Source organism: Canis lupus, chromosome 30 (assembly GCF_048164855.1).
Source record: "Canis lupus baileyi chromosome 30, mCanLup2.hap1, whole genome shotgun sequence".
Classification (NCBI taxonomy): domain Eukaryota; kingdom Metazoa; phylum Chordata; class Mammalia; order Carnivora; family Canidae; genus Canis; species Canis lupus.
In genome coordinates, this window is record NC_132867.1 from 39,177,775 (window position 1) to 39,194,309 (window position 16,535).

The 16,535-nt window shown below is 51.1% G+C and overlaps 1 protein-coding gene and 1 long non-coding RNA gene across 2 annotated transcripts in view; one reads left to right on the forward strand and one right to left on the reverse strand.

Moving 5' to 3' along the window:
* LOC140621709 (uncharacterized) overlaps positions 1-3,789 on the reverse strand; it is a 37,832-nt gene extending 34,043 nt beyond the window's left edge. Inside the window, exon 1 of the long non-coding RNA XR_012021478.1 lies at positions 3,411-3,789. This is a non-coding gene — a long non-coding RNA (uncharacterized lncRNA). The remainder of the gene's footprint in view (positions 1-3,410) is intronic.
* A 4,329-nt stretch (positions 3,790-8,118) lies between these two features.
* Positions 8,119-16,535, forward strand: part of FAM3B (FAM3 metabolism regulating signaling molecule B) — a 53,525-nt gene continuing 45,108 nt past the window's right edge. Inside the window, exon 1 of the mRNA XM_072807041.1 lies at positions 8,119-8,185. Coding sequence (XP_072663142.1) covers positions 8,125-8,185 — 61 coding nt within the window. The 5' untranslated portion in view covers positions 8,119-8,124. The remainder of the gene's footprint in view (positions 8,186-16,535) is intronic.

Consider the following 16,535-nt stretch of genomic DNA (forward strand, 5'->3'; position numbering starts at 1 on the left):
TCAGGGAATGCTCCTTGGAGCCCTCTGACAGCTTCGTGACATAGTTGGCACAGACAGCATCCCTGTGTTCTAGGAAACAGGCAGGGCCTGTCTGCTCCATCAGCGTTTGGATACTTTTCCATGAGGATTTCCAAATTCATACTCCTCTCAGCAGCGGGATGAGACAGGTCCCCTGACTTACATTAATATTATTTTTTAAACCCTGGCTAGTTTTAGAGCCATCTGCCTGTTTGTAAGATTAATTTTTTTCTTCTGTGTCTCATGTATTTTGCAAACAGTTGCTTCATTTCCTGGGTCCATTTTTTACTTGTTCTGCTGGAAGAGCCCTGTTCTGCTGGGTGGGTCAGCTGAACTCTGCATATGTGAGGAAGAAACGTGCAAGGAGTTCACATCCACGGCCCCACAGGCCAGCCACTGAAAGAGCAGAGCTCTCTGCAAAGCGTCTGTGAGTCAGTATCTTGTTTATTGACTGCACTCCATGCGCTAGAGACGTAAGCAGACTGCAGCAGAGGAGAAAGAGGGTAAAAGTCCCAGCTGGGTGAGGGAGCCAGGACACTCCAGTCCTGGGCTGCTGGCCCCTTAGGACAAGAAATAGAACCAGAGCAGTCGTTTTCTTCTTCTTCTTTTTTTTTTTTTTAAGATTTTATTTATTCATGAGAGATTCAGAGACATAGGCAGAGACACAGGTAGAGGGAGAAGCAGGTTCCCTGTGGGAAGCCTGATGCAGGACTCGATCCCAGGACCCTGGGGTCATGCCCTGAGCCGAAGGCAGCCTCAACCGCTGAGCCACCCGGGCATCCTCAGAGCAGTCATTTTCAAGCCTATCGGCACTCACTCACCTGCCCCATGCGCATTCCCATAATGCCCCAGACTCTCTTACCCCCAAGACTGTAAATATTCTTTGCACAGAATTGTCTGGGTCAGGGCTTCTCCGAGTTTAAGGTAACATGAATCACACTGGAACCCTGTTAAAATGCACATTTAGATTCTTGGAGGGTTGGGGGGGGCGAGGCCTTTCCAACAAGCTCACAGTGATCCAGGGCTGCTCCATGGGTCTCACTCCGTAAGTAGCAAGGTCTGGGTTACATCCTCACCCCCAATGGCACCTTCAGGAAACACACTACTGCCTCTCATCCTCAGACCCCAACCAGGCTGCACCCTTGGGTGGAAGGCCGTCTCAGCAGGACCTGAGATTGGGTGAGGACCTAACGCTGTCCCCCTGAGGATGTTGGTTAGCTTGGCCGGTGTCCTAGCCTGACTGTTACCTAGTGGGAAACAGGCCATGGGAGCCTACGATCACACCAGGCTTGGGGAATATAAGGACTCTGTTCCAGATCAGTGAATGCATGCTTGTCTGTATTTCTCTATGGTTTTTACAAGCCCATTAAAACGTTTTGAATTCCCAGACGGTATAAATCTTCAGTGTATGAGGGGTGTGTGTTGAGATCCATTCCAGTACCACGGCACTTGGCAAAAACACCTCAGTTTCACTCTTGGAGAGCTGCTGTGACCCTCCCCTTGAATCCACTTACTCCTCCAGCCCCTTCCATGCCCCCATGCTCACCCACGCACCCATCTGTGGGCCTAGCAGGGAGCAGCTTTTGAACTCACCTAACCCTCCAGAAGGCCGAAGGCCATAAGCCTGGGCTACCTGCCATGGTCGGGGCAGCCTGTCTCACAATTCGTGACATGGTCAGCCATGCCTCACCTGTCCATAAGGCCTTCATTTCCCTCACCCTTTAAAACTGGCCCCCATGCCGGCTCTTCTAGGCTTCCACGGAGCAGCTGTATGAGTGGAAGAGGAAAGGGCCCCTCTGACAACGCCTCCCTATAAAACGGGGATACAACACCCAAGTCACATGGCAGCTCAGGTTTACAAGACTCGGCTTTTTTGCTCACCTCTGTCCTGGCACATAGCTTGCTGCCCCATGGATGGCAGTTCTTTGGGAGATATCCTTTCACTGAATAGATGGATGGATGGATGGATGGATGGATGGATGGATGGATGGACAGATGGAGATATCCTTTCACTGGATGGATGGATGGATGGATGGATGGATGGATGGATGGATGGATGGGTGGATGGATGGGTGGATGGACGGACAGACAGATGGAGGGATCGAGGGATGGATGAATTAAAGCATTCGCTAAGCAAAACTTGTAGAAGAAGTAGGAAATGTTAATACAAGCAGTTTCTAATGTCTGTGAAAGAGAAGAGAGTGTATCCAAGAGACAAAACTGCCCCCTGGCATTGTGGCATGAGGAAAATGAAGACACCCCTCTTGGTCCTTTGCTAGGGAACCTCCAAATAATTTTTCCAGAAGCAGGTAAATATAAAATGAATCAAGTCATCAGAGGAAGAGGAAGAAGGAAGAGGTCACTCTTGCAGTTATGAAAATAAACCTGCTGCATCTCTACCTTATTTGCTTATTCATTTATTCGGTCCTTAAACAAATATTTAGGAAGTGGGGGCTCTGATCCCGGTCCTGTCTGAGGCCCTGGTGACTCAGCTGTGAATGGGTCAAAGACCTTATCTTCATGGAGCTTGCAGTGGCGGGCAAGGGTTACACTCCAGGTAATAAGTTCACAATGAAGTGCCTAAAACACCACCAGGTAGTGGTCAGCGCTGTGGGGGATGGGAGAGGGTCAGGGGAGGGGAGAGGGTCAGAGGGCTATCCACCCATCCATCCATCCATCTGTCCATCCATCCATCCATCCGTCTGTCCGTCCATGCATCCATCCATATATTCAGTGGAAGGATATCTCCCAAGGAACTGCCATCCGTGGGGCAGCAAGCTACATGCCGGGACAGAGGTGAACAAAAAAGCCAAGTCTCATAAACCTGAGCTGCCACATGACATGGGGGCGGGAAGGGTGCCAGTTGGATATTGGATTGACATCACGGGGCCACCATCCTGTTTGTGCAAATCCCCACAGGCTGCCCTTCTGTGGCTCCCCCTGCCTTTCAAAGCTAACCTTGACATCTATGCTCCTGCCAGCTCTCACCTGCGGGGATGTCTGGGGATAGAGTGGGGGGCCGGCTGCAGGTCGGTTCCGTGCTCCCCAGCAGCTCTGCAGTGGCTCTTGCTGCCACCCTGTGCCCTGATGGCCCTGGCTAGGCGGGGTCAGCCTCTCCCATGCTCCCTGACCCACCAGGGGGCAGCCCCTTCACACACCTGGAAAAAGTGGCCTCACCTGCCTGTCATTTGCAAGGTGTCTGGGAGGGAGATGTGGGAGGAACAGGTAGTCTGTGATAGCAACGGGCTTGCTCACCCAGTTCACTGATTGTGACGGTCATTAAGGCTCCTCTCCCTTGGCTGTCCCCACCCACGGCCCTCCCATCCAGGAAGGCCCACCTTAGGTACACTCTAGGTACACCCTCTCATCTGGCCTCCCACTGTCTCTCTCACCTGGTGGAGCTCTCCTGTAAGGAACCCAGCCACCTTGGGTCCTTGTCTGGGAGGTTCCGACACCGCCCACCATCACGTCCCTTCCACACTGACCTCTGGCTCTGATCTCATGTTGTCTGGATGCAGATGGTGAATTGCTGTTTCAATAAAACTGCTTCCAGGGGACACCACACCGGTGCCCTGGCCATATTCTCAAACATTCACACAGCGATCTTGTGAAAACCAGCATCCCACTTCAGGTGGGGTGAGGGGTCTGCAAGTCTGATGAGCTCCCAGGTGGTGCAGGACCTAGGATGACCCAGAGTATCAAATGCCATCTCTCCTCCCAGCCTCATTGTCAAATTCAGTGGCTCTCAACCACTGAAGTTGGGGGGCTGTTTTGCCTCCCAGGAGACATCTGTGGTGGTCACAATGGGGGTGTTGCCACTGGCCTGCCAGTAGATGGAGATCAGCGGTGCTGCTAACTGTCCCACCCTGTCCAGGACAGCCCCACGGCAGAGGATTATCTGGCCCCAAACATCAATAATGCTGCCCGGATTGAAAAACCCTACAAAAAAAAAAAAAAGAAAAGGAAAGGAAAACCCTACATACCAACTCAGTAAGATCTAATTTTGCTCATACAGCGGAGTTACCTACATGTTCTTCTAAAAACCTCACTTCCGGGGATCCCTGGGTGGTGCAGCGGTTTGCCACCTGCCTTTGGCCCAGGGCGCGATCCTGGAGACCCCTGATGGAGTCCCACGTCGGGCTCCCAGTGCATGGAGCCTGCTTCTCCCTCTGCCTGTGTCTCTGCCTCTCTCTCTCTCTCTCTCTGTGGCTATCATAAAAAAAAAAAAAAATTAAAAACCTCACTTCCTGGAATCTCTCCCGGGCAATGACTTGGGCACCTCGGGGGTGAGACCTTGGTTCTGTACTTTCCAGATGTGCTTGGGGTTCATCGTGCAGCCCCAGCTGAGAAGCAGGTCTCCCCCCAGCACTATGTTGGTGTAAGTCGCAGGCTGGGGAGAGGGTTGGTATTGGGGAACATTTCGCACCCCCTGCAGTTGCATGGCATACGCTTTAACCCACAGCAGCTGCCAGGGTGCAGAGCAGCCTGCAGACAGCCCGCTTTTTGTGCTCTGCTCCGCCAGGACCTGGGAAAATCCCAGGCCTCCATGTGCGCATTTGGGGGTTCAGCTTCCGCCTGGGGTTGGGGGAGCCGACGGTGCTCCGCTGCTCCCTCCCCCTTAGACCCGTCAGCATTCCACTTGTCTGCGTTGGCTTCCCCCTCTACAAGAGGCTTTCACTTCATTTTTGTGAAAACTGGGGAGGTGGGGGTGGCGGTGAATGGTTAATAACGGTAACCGTCCTGTGATTGCGCAGGTGACAAAATGAAGGGCTGGCTAGAGAAAAAGCGGAGCCAGGATTGGGACCTAGAATTTATGCATTTGAATCATGTGATGTCTCTGCTCTAGCCCATTTTCCATAGAATTTGTTCACTCATTCATGCTTTCGTTCATTCAAGTGCATTAAGAATTGCAACGTGCCAAGGATCATTTTAGCAGCCGGATACACGAGTCTGGGAGAGTTCTTGCCCACGGGCCACTCACGGACCTGGACTGGTAGGTGGCGAGCTGAGGGGACCACGTCATTATAATGCCGTGTGACAGATGCCCAAACGATAGGCCGAGTCCCACCAGCTGTGGGACATGGAGCAGCCCACCGCACTTCTCAGATCCTCAGCGGCCTCGGCGGCCCCATCTGTGACATGGGAGCAGCTCTACTCTGTTGCACCGTGTGGTTATAAAATGAAGTCATCGAAGTAACAGGCGCATCAACATCAATAGTGAAACATTTAATCATCCACTCACCGCCTCGTTAAGACACTGGACAGAGAGGCTAGCAGTGACCAAAAGATCATGAGTCAGTGAAAAAGTGAAAACTACTTTTGTTTTTCCCTTTAGAAAGAAAGCAGATGGGACACCTGGGGGGCTCAGTGGTGGAGCGTCTGCCTTTGGCTCAGGCCGTGACCCCGGGGGTCCTGGGATCGAGTCCCGCATCGGGCTCCCCGCAGGGAGCCTGCTTCTCCCTCTGCCTGTGTCTCTGCCTCTCTCTCTGTGTGTCTCATGAATAAATAAATAAAATCTTTAAAAAAAAAAAAAGTGGCAGAGATTTTTATTTAAGGGATTTTGAAAATTCTCCTGTAACCTCTAAAATAGGCGTGTGTGGATTTAACTACTTGCCACTGTGCTGATCGCTGTTTCACTTTATAAGGGAAAAGCAGCTTTTTGCTCATGTCTAAAAGGAGGTTTCCAATGTCAGGTTCCTTGGCGTGATGGCTACGAGGCAACGTGACCAAGGGAGTCTTTGCTTTGCATTCATCAGCCATTCTGACTTTTGTTCTGTGTGATGAGTCAAGAACAAATGAATGGTCTTGTTTCTCCCACAAAACTGCTTTCCTCCAGCCACACCCCATGCTGATCAAACACACCTTATGCGTCAACACTCATGACTAGCTAGGGTGTTTGAAGGTGTGACATCAATCAACCCTCTTCTTGATCCCTGTGGCCTGGACTCAAATTGCAATTTCCTGGTAGGAGCCAAAAGCTTCCCACAACAAATGTTCCAAAAATACTAGCTTAGTGTATCTCCCAGTTGAACCCAAGGTGGGTCCCTTGAAAGTCAGGCCTTCGCAGAGAGAAGATTTATACCTAACACATGGGTGTGACAACATCACCTCTGACAAGTCGCATGACGCGCCTCTCAATGTCTTCCTTCATCTGAAACCTAAAGGGTTTGGGGAGTGGACTCCCCCAACTCCCTCCTGGAAGGTTGCGTGGCCCTGGGTATGGATATCGTGGGCTGAAGGCTTGTGTCTTTTCATCAGCCCTGTTGGAGCCCTAACCCCAGGGCCAGGGCATCTGGAGGTGGGGCCTTTGGGAGATAACTAGGTGTAGCTGAGGTCATGAGGGTTGGAGCCCTACTAGGAAGAGGAAGACAGAGCAGAGTTCTCTCTCTCTCTCTCTCACACACACACACACACACACAGAGAGAGAGAGAGAGAGAGAGAGAGAAAGGTCGGGTGAGCCCACAGCAAGGGCAGCTGTCTGCAAACCTGGAAGAGAGAGACCTCCCCAAGCACCTAATCTGCAGGCACTTTGATCTGGGACCTCTAAGCCTCTAGGACTGTGAAGAAGATGAACTGGGACTGTTTACGCCACCCAGTCTGTGGCATTTTGTATTTTGTCACAGCCTGAGCTGGCTGATACAACCTTTTTGGGGGAGAAAATGCTCTGAGGGAGCTGAATAACGTGAAGCCTGGACTTTTCACAGGCCCTCATTCAGCGCACATGCCAGGGCTGAGTGCTTGCTGGGTCCCCCCACCCCCACCCCAGGGCTGTGCACGCGGGACAGAGAAAACACAGGCCCCGCCTACCAGGGCCCCGCAGGACCACAGGTGCATCTGCAGGCAAAGAAGTCATTAACCCGCTTCATTCATTAACCCGCTTCACGCCAACTCTGCAGAAGTCCTGCGGGGCAGGGCAGGAGAACGGACTCAGCATTTCCACAGGAATATTTTAATACGGGGATTCGTTCTAAAGGCCTTCCTGGGGGGTCCTCATACTTTCAAAAAGTGAATCACGATTACAAGGGGCCGAGGGGAGCAGAGAGGAAGCCAGACGCTGGCTTGCAGGAGCGGGAGCAGGTGTGGCCAGGGGAGAGCTGGAGCCTGGGCAGGAGAGTTGACACCTGACCCCACAGGGGGCCCTCCCCTGAGGCCTGACCTTTCCTGCAAGCCCCTGTCCGCCTCAGGAACTGCCCTGTGGGGCCTCCTGCAGGGGCACCTAGCTGAGCAGTGTCAGCACCCGCCTCCGGAAAGCCTAAGGCAGTTTGCGGGGTGCCCTGTGGCAGGGCCTCCACGGGAAGGCGGCTGAGGTCTCCTGGTGCCTCCCCCGTCCACCTAGCCCGGGAGGTGGTGATGGGGCCCCGGTGCGGTGCACGGGGCGGAGGGGCGGGGAGATGGTGGGGTCCCCGGGACTCGGGGTGCAGAGGGGCGGGGAGATGGTGGGGTCCCCGGGACACGGGGTGCAGAGGGGCGGGGAGATGGTGTGGTCCCCGGGACATGGGGTGCAGAGGGGCGGGGAGATGGTGGGGTCCCCGGGACACGGGGTGGAGGGGCGGGGAGATGGTGGGGTCCCCGGGACACGGGGTGGAGGGGCGGGGAGATGGTGGGGTCCCCGGGACACGGGGTGCAGAGGGGCGGGGAGATGGTGGGGTCCCCGGGACACGGGGTGCAGGGGCGGGGAGATGGTGGGGTCCCCGGGACACGGGGTGCAGAGGGGCGGGGAGATGGTGGGGTCCCCGGGACACGGGGCGGAGGGGGGGGAGGTGGTGGGGTCCCCGGGACACGGGGTGCAGAGGGGCGGGGAGATGGTGTGGTCCCCGGGACATGGGGTGCAGAGGGGCGGGGAGATGGTGGGGTCCCCGGGACACGGGGTGCAGAGGGGCGGGGAGATGGTGTGGTCCCCGGGGCACGGTGGGAGGGGAAGGGGGAGATGGTGGGGTCCCCGGGGCACGGTGGGAGGGGTGCCTGGGCGGGGCAGGAGCGCGGTGGTGGGGTCCCCGGGTGGGGGCGGGGAGGCGGCGCGGGGTGGGGGGGGGCCCGGGGTGGGCGGGGGTCCGGAGAGGGCGCCCCCAGCGGCGGGCGGGGGTCGGCGCGTGCGCAGCGGGCGGGATGGCGCGGGCAGGACGGCGCGCTCGGACCCCGGCGGGCGGAGAGGAGCGGCGGCGGCTGGGTGAGGGGGCCGGGGCGGGGCGGGGCGGGGCGGGGGACCCGAGATGGGGGGACCCGGGATGGGGGACCCGCCCGTTGTCGCGGGGACCCGCACCTCACGTCGGGGACGTGGCGCGAGGGACGGGCGACCCGGGCCGGCCTCTTCTCAGCCGCCTGGGGGCGCTGGCCGCGACCCGGGCCCCGGGCCCCCCCCCACGTGCCCCGACCCCACGCGGGCAGCCAGGGACGCGCCCGGCCCGGGTGGGGGGAGCGGGGGTCAGGCCCGGCCACCTGGGCTTCCCCCTGACCGCGGGGCAGCATCGTGGGGACTGGACGCTCGGTCCCGGCGGGCGTGGGCGGGGGTGACGTCATCGGGGCCGCGGGGCGGGCGGGGTCCTGTCGGGGCGTAGTGTTGGGCGGGACCCCCGTGTTGGGCGGGGGGGTGGTGGTTTTGGGGGAGGTCGTGTTGGGCAGGACCCCCGTGTCGGGCAGGGGGTCCCGTTGGGCGGGTGGTGGAGCGCCCGGAGGGCAGTGACTTCCTTTCAGTCCTTCCACCGCGAGGACCTGCAGTGCTCCGAGGACCCCCAAAAGGAAGTGCTTGAAATGACCCGCGTTTCAAGGCCTGGGAACCCGCCCCAGGCAGGGTGGTTGTCAGGAGGCCGAGCAAGTGACCAGGAGGTGCAGGAGAGAGCGGGGTGCTGCGGGTGCCATGTGGGGTCACGGCCAGGGCAGCCCTGCACAGCTCGGGGCCGCCTCCATGCGGCAGCTGGTCCAACTTGGAAATCACTGAGTTTCACGAATAGTCTGTTTTCTTGCATTTAGCATTTGGGGACAGTTAATGCGTGTGTTGTTGAGATGTTTTGTTTTCTTTCCCAAGGGACTTGCCTTTAAGAAACATCCCTTCTCGGGGAGCCTAGGCGGCTCGGTCAGCTAAGCATCTGGTTCTTGATTTATGCTCAGGTCATGATCTCCTGCCAGTGAGATAGGGCCGTGGGTCACCCAGTCTGTGAGTGGAGCCTGCTTAGGGTTCTCTCCCCCTCTCTCTCTGCCTCCCTGCCCCTTCTTCCCCTGCTCATACACTCTCTCTCTCAAAAAGAAAAGAAAGAAAAGAAAAGAAAAGAAAAGAAAAGAAAAGAAAAGAAAAGAAAAGAAAAGAAAAGAAAAGAAAAGAAAGAAAGGAAAGGAAAGGAAAGGAAAGGAAAGAAGAAAGAAAAGAAAGAAGAAAGAAAGAAAGAAAGAAAGAAAGAAAGAAAGAAGAAAAAAAGAAAGAAAAGAAAGAAAAAGAAAGAAAATAAAGAAAAAGAAAGAAAGATCTTTTCTCATTGGAATATCCGAGGACAGGTATCATACAGTGTCTGTGATAGTCCCTTACTTAACTTTTTTCTAAATCAAAGCTGAAATTCAGCTAGTTTTTCTCGTGATTGCTTATGACAGTGAGAGACCAAATAACGCATTAAAATAATAATAGTGACTGTGGATAGGGTGCTTTTTTTTTTACATCCAGCAGTGTTCTGGTACCTTGTCTGTATCTTCTCACCTCTGACGTGGGTGTTGTGGGCCCTCCTCCCCCCTCATTAGCTCACACCCAGCTGCTAAGAGACAGAACCAGGGGATCAGAGTCCATCTGATCCAATCTCCATGCTCTTCGTCTTGAGAGTTTTAGCCACTGCAGCCAGCAAAAATTGTTTCATAAAAAGTGAAAACCAGCAGCAAAGGGATTGAGTTTGGGTGTTGGTTTGCTTGTTTTTATTTCTCAGGGATCTTGTATTCCAGGTGAGGCGCAAGTAAACAGATCACACAGGGGATAAAGGTGAGGAGGAAGAGACATGCGGGGGTCACACAGAGTCTAGGAGGTCACTGTGAGTGTGTGCGCACTCTCCCCTGGCCCCTCAAAGATGCTGGTGACCTCTCAATTTGTATACACCTTCAGGAAAGGACGCATGGCCCTCCAGGAAGGTGGGACGCCTGACTACAGGGCCTGGGTGCTGAGACCCATGTTCTAGCTTGGTGCTGTGGGCTACTAAGTTATCCTATTTGTACTTTGGGATCTGGGATTGAGCTCAAGGGAGCGTACGGCATCATCCATCTCCCGCACCAACTATTTAATATTGGTTTATGTTACTGGTTTATATTGCACTTGTGTCCAAAACCTCTTTTCCAGTCCCCACATGGACCCTCTCTTCTGACGAACATGCTCCAACCTACCCTTGGAGCTGTTCTCACACTTTTGTGTCATTCGAGTGCATGAAATCGGGTGTCTTTTCTCCCCACAAATGATTCATTCCCTGCATGAGGGCCTCTTCCAGGAGATGCGTGAATTCTGCTACAGTTCTTCCTCGTCCCAGGATGCTGACCATGACCAACATGATGACGCACGAAACGTGTAAGAAGCATTTTGTACGATGGGATATAAAACTCTGCAGTCACAACTAGGAGAAACACACTTCAAAAATTTGGACTCTTCCTCACACCGTACGTGTCCATTTCAGGGTGGATTTGTGTAGTGAACGTGTGACTCAACTCTTGATTTCTGCGGGAAACACCTTTTCAAATGAAAACCCCAAAGTCAACATGGATTATCTGCACAAAAGGATCTGGCACCTTTGAGATACTTGCAGAGAAACAGTCTGCAAGTAACAACTTGACAAGCAGAAAAGATGAAACCAGTTCAGAAGCTTAGACGTACTGCCCTGGACCCTCACCCACCAGTCCTACCCAAGAGCAATGACTGTTCATGAACAAGTGGCTGTGTGGTCAGCATGAGACCTTCATGTGTGCGTTACATCCGGCCCACCGGGTCGCTCCCAGAATAAAAGGGGCGCAGCCCAGAATGGCAGCTGAAAGAAGGGCAGACAGCCCCTCAATCTATATGCTCCTTTCACCTCTCCCAGCTGCTTCTGACCCCATTCAGATTCAGAGATTTCTAAACTGAAATCTGCCAACCCAGAGTTCACAGTCCCTGGATTTCTCCTCTCAACCTCTTGGAGACAAGGAAGCTTCTGACAAAGTTATGGTTTAGAAAAGGGTTGAAGGTTTTCACCCAAGAGTTGCCCTCTCCAACCTCAGGCTTCTTTTCCCTCCAGGGAAGCCTCATGTCCTGCTTGTCATCACCTCTAGCATCCCTGGCCCCCCAGCATCACCAGTGCTTTTCCGTATGACCCCTGGCACAAGAGCCTTTGGGGCCTTGCTGCGCACACTCTGCTCCTCTTGGTTGCGGAGGGTTTTCCACTGGCATGCTCCTGACTGCAGGTCAGTCCTTCCCAGGGATCTGTGTTGTTATGAAAAGCTGCTTTGCTTTTCATAAATTTGCACTGGGAGGTGAGCTGCCTAAGTCCTGGGTCTTTGTCAGTTTTGTTCTCTGATGTATCTCTGGGGTTTAAATAGTGCCTGGTATCTAGGAGGTGCTTAATAAATGTTTTGTGAATTGAATTGAATTGAACTTAGACTTGCATCTTCCCTGGAGCTCCTCTGTCTGGGTTTCTGGCCCTGTGAAAGATGATGAACGCTTCCTCCCCCAAGGTTGGAAGAGCTTGGAAGGGTAAGCCCTTCCACTGTCCTGTGGCCTTCCTAGGGGGCCTCCCAGGATGTGGAGAGCCTTTACTTTTCTTGTAGTTGGTCAGCTGGCCAGGATTCTGAACAACTTCACCACCAACCCAGCAGAGTCTCTGGCTGCCTCAGAGCCTTATAGGACAAAGTGCAGAGTGCATAAGTAATGCAGTGTCTCAGCTTCAGGCTGTCTGTGCTAGAACACTCCAGATATTAGTTCATTTAATCTTAGCAGTTCTAAAAATGTTATAATACCTTTTAATTAGCAACCCCCCCAAATGAAATACGTAGGTGGAAATCTAACAAAATATGTACAAGATCTATATGAGGAAAAGTACAAAGTGCTGTTGAACAAAATCAAAGAAACAATAAATGGGAGAGATATTCCACGTTCATGGATAGGAAGATTCAATGTTGTCAAGATGCTAGTTCTTCCCAACTTGGTCTGTAGTTTCAATGCCATCCCGATCAAAATCCCAACAAGTTATTTTGTGGATCTTGACAAACTGATTCAAAAGTTTATATGGAGAGGAGGAAGACCCAGAATCGCCAGCACAGTATTAGAGGAGAACAAAGTTACCAGACTAGGATTACCCAACTTGAAAACTTAAATACAAAATTATAGTGATTAAGACAACGTGGTATTGGTGTCAGAATAGACAAACAGGGGCAGCCTGGGTGGTTCAGTGGTTTAGTGCTGCCTTCAGCCCAGGGCGTGATCCTGGAGACCCGGGATCGAGTCCCACGCGGGGCTCCCTGCATGGAGCCTGCTTCTCTCTTTGCCTGTGTCTCTGCCTCTCTCTGTGTGTCTCTCATGAATAAATAAACAAAATATTTTTTAAAAAAAGAATAGACAAACAGATCAATGGAACAGAATAAAAAGCTCAGTAATAGACCCACATAGCTCTAGTTAACTGATCTTTGACAGGGGAGCAAAGGCAATACAATGGAACAAAGACAGCCTTTTCAACAGATGGTCTTGGAAGACTAGAACATCCACATGCGAAAAACGAATCTAGAAACAGACCTTATACCTTTTACCAAAATTGAGTCAGAACTGATCCCAGACATAAATGTAAAACGCAAAACTATAAAACCCCTAGAAGATAACCTACATGACGTTGGGTGTGGTGATGACTTTTTAAATACAACATGAAAGGCGTGGTCCTGAAAGAAATCATTGATGGGCTGGGCTTCATTTAAAGTTAAAAATGGAAAAAAAAAATTAAAAAATAAATAAAAATAAAGTTAAAAATGTCTGCTCTTCAAAGTGTTAAGAGAATGAGAAGACAAGCCACAGTCCAGGAGAAAATACTTGCAAAAGATACATCTGGTAGGGATCTGTTAGCCAAAATGCACAAAGAACTCTTAAAACTCAACAATAAGAAAACAAACAGCTAATTTAAAAATGGACCAACGGCTTTAACAGACACTTCACCAACGAAGATATACAGATGTCAGATAAGCAGATGAAAAGATATTCCACATCATATGTCACAAGAGAAATGGGAGTTAAAACAATGACACCACGCACATCTATTAGAATAGGCAAGATCCAGAACACTGACAACCCCAGATGCTGGTGAGGATGTGGAGCGAGAAGAACTCGCAGTCACTGTTGGTTGGAAATGCAAAAAAGGTACAGCCACTTTGGCTGGTTTGGAGCATTTCTCACAAAACTAACTCATTCTAACTATTGTTACGTACGATCCAGCAAGCACACTCCTTGGTATTACCCAAAGTTGTTAAAAGCTTATGTCCACATGAACACCTGCACATAAATGTTTATGAGGCTTTAAAGATAATAGTCAAAGCTTGGAAGAAACCAAGCTGTTCCTCCGTAGGTAAAGAGACGAATGGGTGCATCCAAACCATGGGTTACTCAGTCCTGAAAGAAATGAGCCATCAAGTTGCAAAAAATGTGGAGGAAAGTTAAATGCACATTGTTAAGGGCTATTAACTGTATGATTACAGCTGTATGACATTCTGGAAAAGCCCTAACCATGGAGACAGTACAGAGATCAGTGGTTGCCAGGGGCTGGGGTGAGGGAGGGATGAACAAGCAGAGCACAGAGGATTTTTAGGGCAGTGAAATTACTCTGTAGGACACTATAATGGTGGAAACCTGTGGTTGCACATCTATCTAAAAGCATAGAATTTACAACCTCATGAATAAATTCTAGTGTAAACTGTGGACTCTGGGTGATTATGACATGTCAGTGAAGATTTATGCATTTGTAAAAAATGTGCCTTCTGGTGGGTGATGTTGATGGAGAGGCTCTGCGTGGGGTAGGGCAGGGGGTGAATGGGAAACCTCTGCTCTCCCTTCATTTTTTTGCTATGAACCTAAAACTACTCTAAAAAAAAATTGGTTAATTAAAATAAAAAGACACCTAGTATCTACTCTGGCTCTAAGACATTGAGGTGTGGTTGCAATCATCATCTGCTGTGAATGTCCATTAGTGGCCCGAGTGTTGTAAGAAGAAAACCAAGGTGTGCCTTTATCACCTTTAGCTGGATGGCTCCTTTCCTGTTTCTGAGCCTCCTTCCTTCCCTCCCCTTGATGGGCTGTGTCCCTTGAGCAACACTCAGTGTGTAAACCAGACTCCTGACACTTCCCCTTGCAGTCTGCCTCCCCTCCTGACCTGTGTCTCCTTCAGTGGAATCATCGGTTCTCACATTAGTTCATGTACGCACGTGTTCACCAGAGATGTGTTGAGAAAGCCTTTGGCGTCGGGCTCTGTGCAAAGGCACTGGGGCCCAGCAGTGTGCAGGGTGACGCCCTGCCTTGGTAGAGCCTATATTCTCCTGAAAGAGGCGGACATAAACAGCTCCTTAGACACGGAGGGGGGCCTAATTGGTGCTAAGGGCATGAAGAAGAGTAATAGGGGGAGAGGTGAGGCTCTGGGTTTATTCTCCTAGTGTCCAGGGAAGGCCTCTCTGGAGAGTCCCCTTCGTGTGCAGGCGTAGATGTCGTGAAGGAGGCCTCATTATCCTCAGCTACCAGTCACAGGGCTAAACTCATCTTCCCCTTATCTTTTGTATCCCCTGCTTGCTGTGCATTACAGTCGACAGCACTCCTGTTGAAAATGCATTACTCCCTGTTTACCATAATACGCCTCTCACATCCCAGCCGCCTTTTGCCCCCTACTCCCAACTGAGCTCACCATCTGCCTTTGCTCCCCAAAGAGGCACCTCTGGGGTGGGGAGCATACCAGGAAACCGCATTTTATCCAAGGGCAATTGTTAATCCCCCAAATGAGCTCTGAAGAATAGGACAGTAGAACCTCCATGCAAAAAAATTGGGAGCCCAACTCCATCAGGGTAGACACTAACTTCAAATGAACAGCTCATGTTGAATTATAGCCTGTTTTTAATTGGCTGGGTCATCCATGAGTTTTCAAACCGTGACTGTATATATATTTTTATAGATGGCCCCAGAGTGGTAATGACTCAGGCCCTGGCCAAGGCAAACACAGATATTTTCAGGACTAAATTACTTCCACTGGCCTCAAGTGAATATATATTATATATATATATATATAATTTTTTTTTCCCAAATGCAATGCCCCGTGCGTAGCCAGTCGAGAAAAAAAAAAAAAAAAACCTCCATGATCTAGAGTCAGGAAAATAACTTGCAAAGATTTCAGACAAATTGTAATTGGCAGATTCAACTGTCAACAGACTAATTATGGTTAGCAAAATAAAAGCAGGCTTTAGGATATCCTTAGGAAACAGAAAATTGTGAAAAACAATATAGCAGCTTTGTAAAAGAACCAAATTGAATTTCTAGAAATAAAAACGTGTACAGTAACAACAACAAATTCAAATGAACAGGTTCAACATCAAATCAGATAGCGCTGAATATGTAATTAGTGAACTGGAGGGTAAAGTCAGAAAAGGCTCAATACAGTGCAGCACAGAGGAACACAAAGTTGGAAAATAAAAGGTAAGTGGCACTGAGACAGAATGATAGAGGTCTGACACCTGCGGAAGGAGAAGAAGGGAAGTTGGTTTCCAGAGATTTCCAGGCATTTCAACACATTTAGTCTCTTGCTGTGCGATAAATAGGAAAAACACTCGGCTTAGTTGTGAAGAAGCCAAATCTAGTTCTATAAAAGAACATTTAAAAAGTCTTAGCATTTTATGTGCTGTGGATTTTTGAGATGGAGAATTAAAGTTAGCAGCCAGGTCATTCTGCAGACCCGAGTAGAGAGAACTTGGGGGTCGTGACTATAGAATATGGCCTTTGGGAGGCCTCAGTTGTCCTGTTGCTGTGATTTCAGCGAGCAGAACATCTGCTTGGACTCACGTGGACCCCTAGCTCGCTGACTGATGGCCTTTGTGACAGTTTGATGCTTCACCTCACCATCTGTAAGATGGTTAAGGTGGCTTCCCTTGGGGCACCTGGGTGGCTCAGTCGGTGAGGCATATGCCTTCTGCTCAGGTCATGATCCTGGGGTCCTAGGATCGAGCTCTGTGCCAGGCTCCAGCTCACCAGGGAGCCCGCTTCTCCCTCTGTCCTTCCCCCTGCTCATGTTCTCGCTTTCTCTCTCTCTCTCTCTCTCTCTTGCTGTTTCTCTCTCAAATAAAATTTAATATATATGGCTTCCCTTTAGGCTGTTGTGAGAGCAGGAAAAGATCTCTCTGTAGGGCCTCCAGAACAGTGTGTCCCATGCTGGGGCTCTGGGGCCATGAGCCGTGACCGCAGAATCCCAAGCTAGCGTGTAAGGTGAAGACGCAAGGATCACTAAGAAATACCTGAGCAGGAGATGAAGCAGAGAAAACAGAATTTAAAGTCCAGACATCAAAACAAGTACACACGG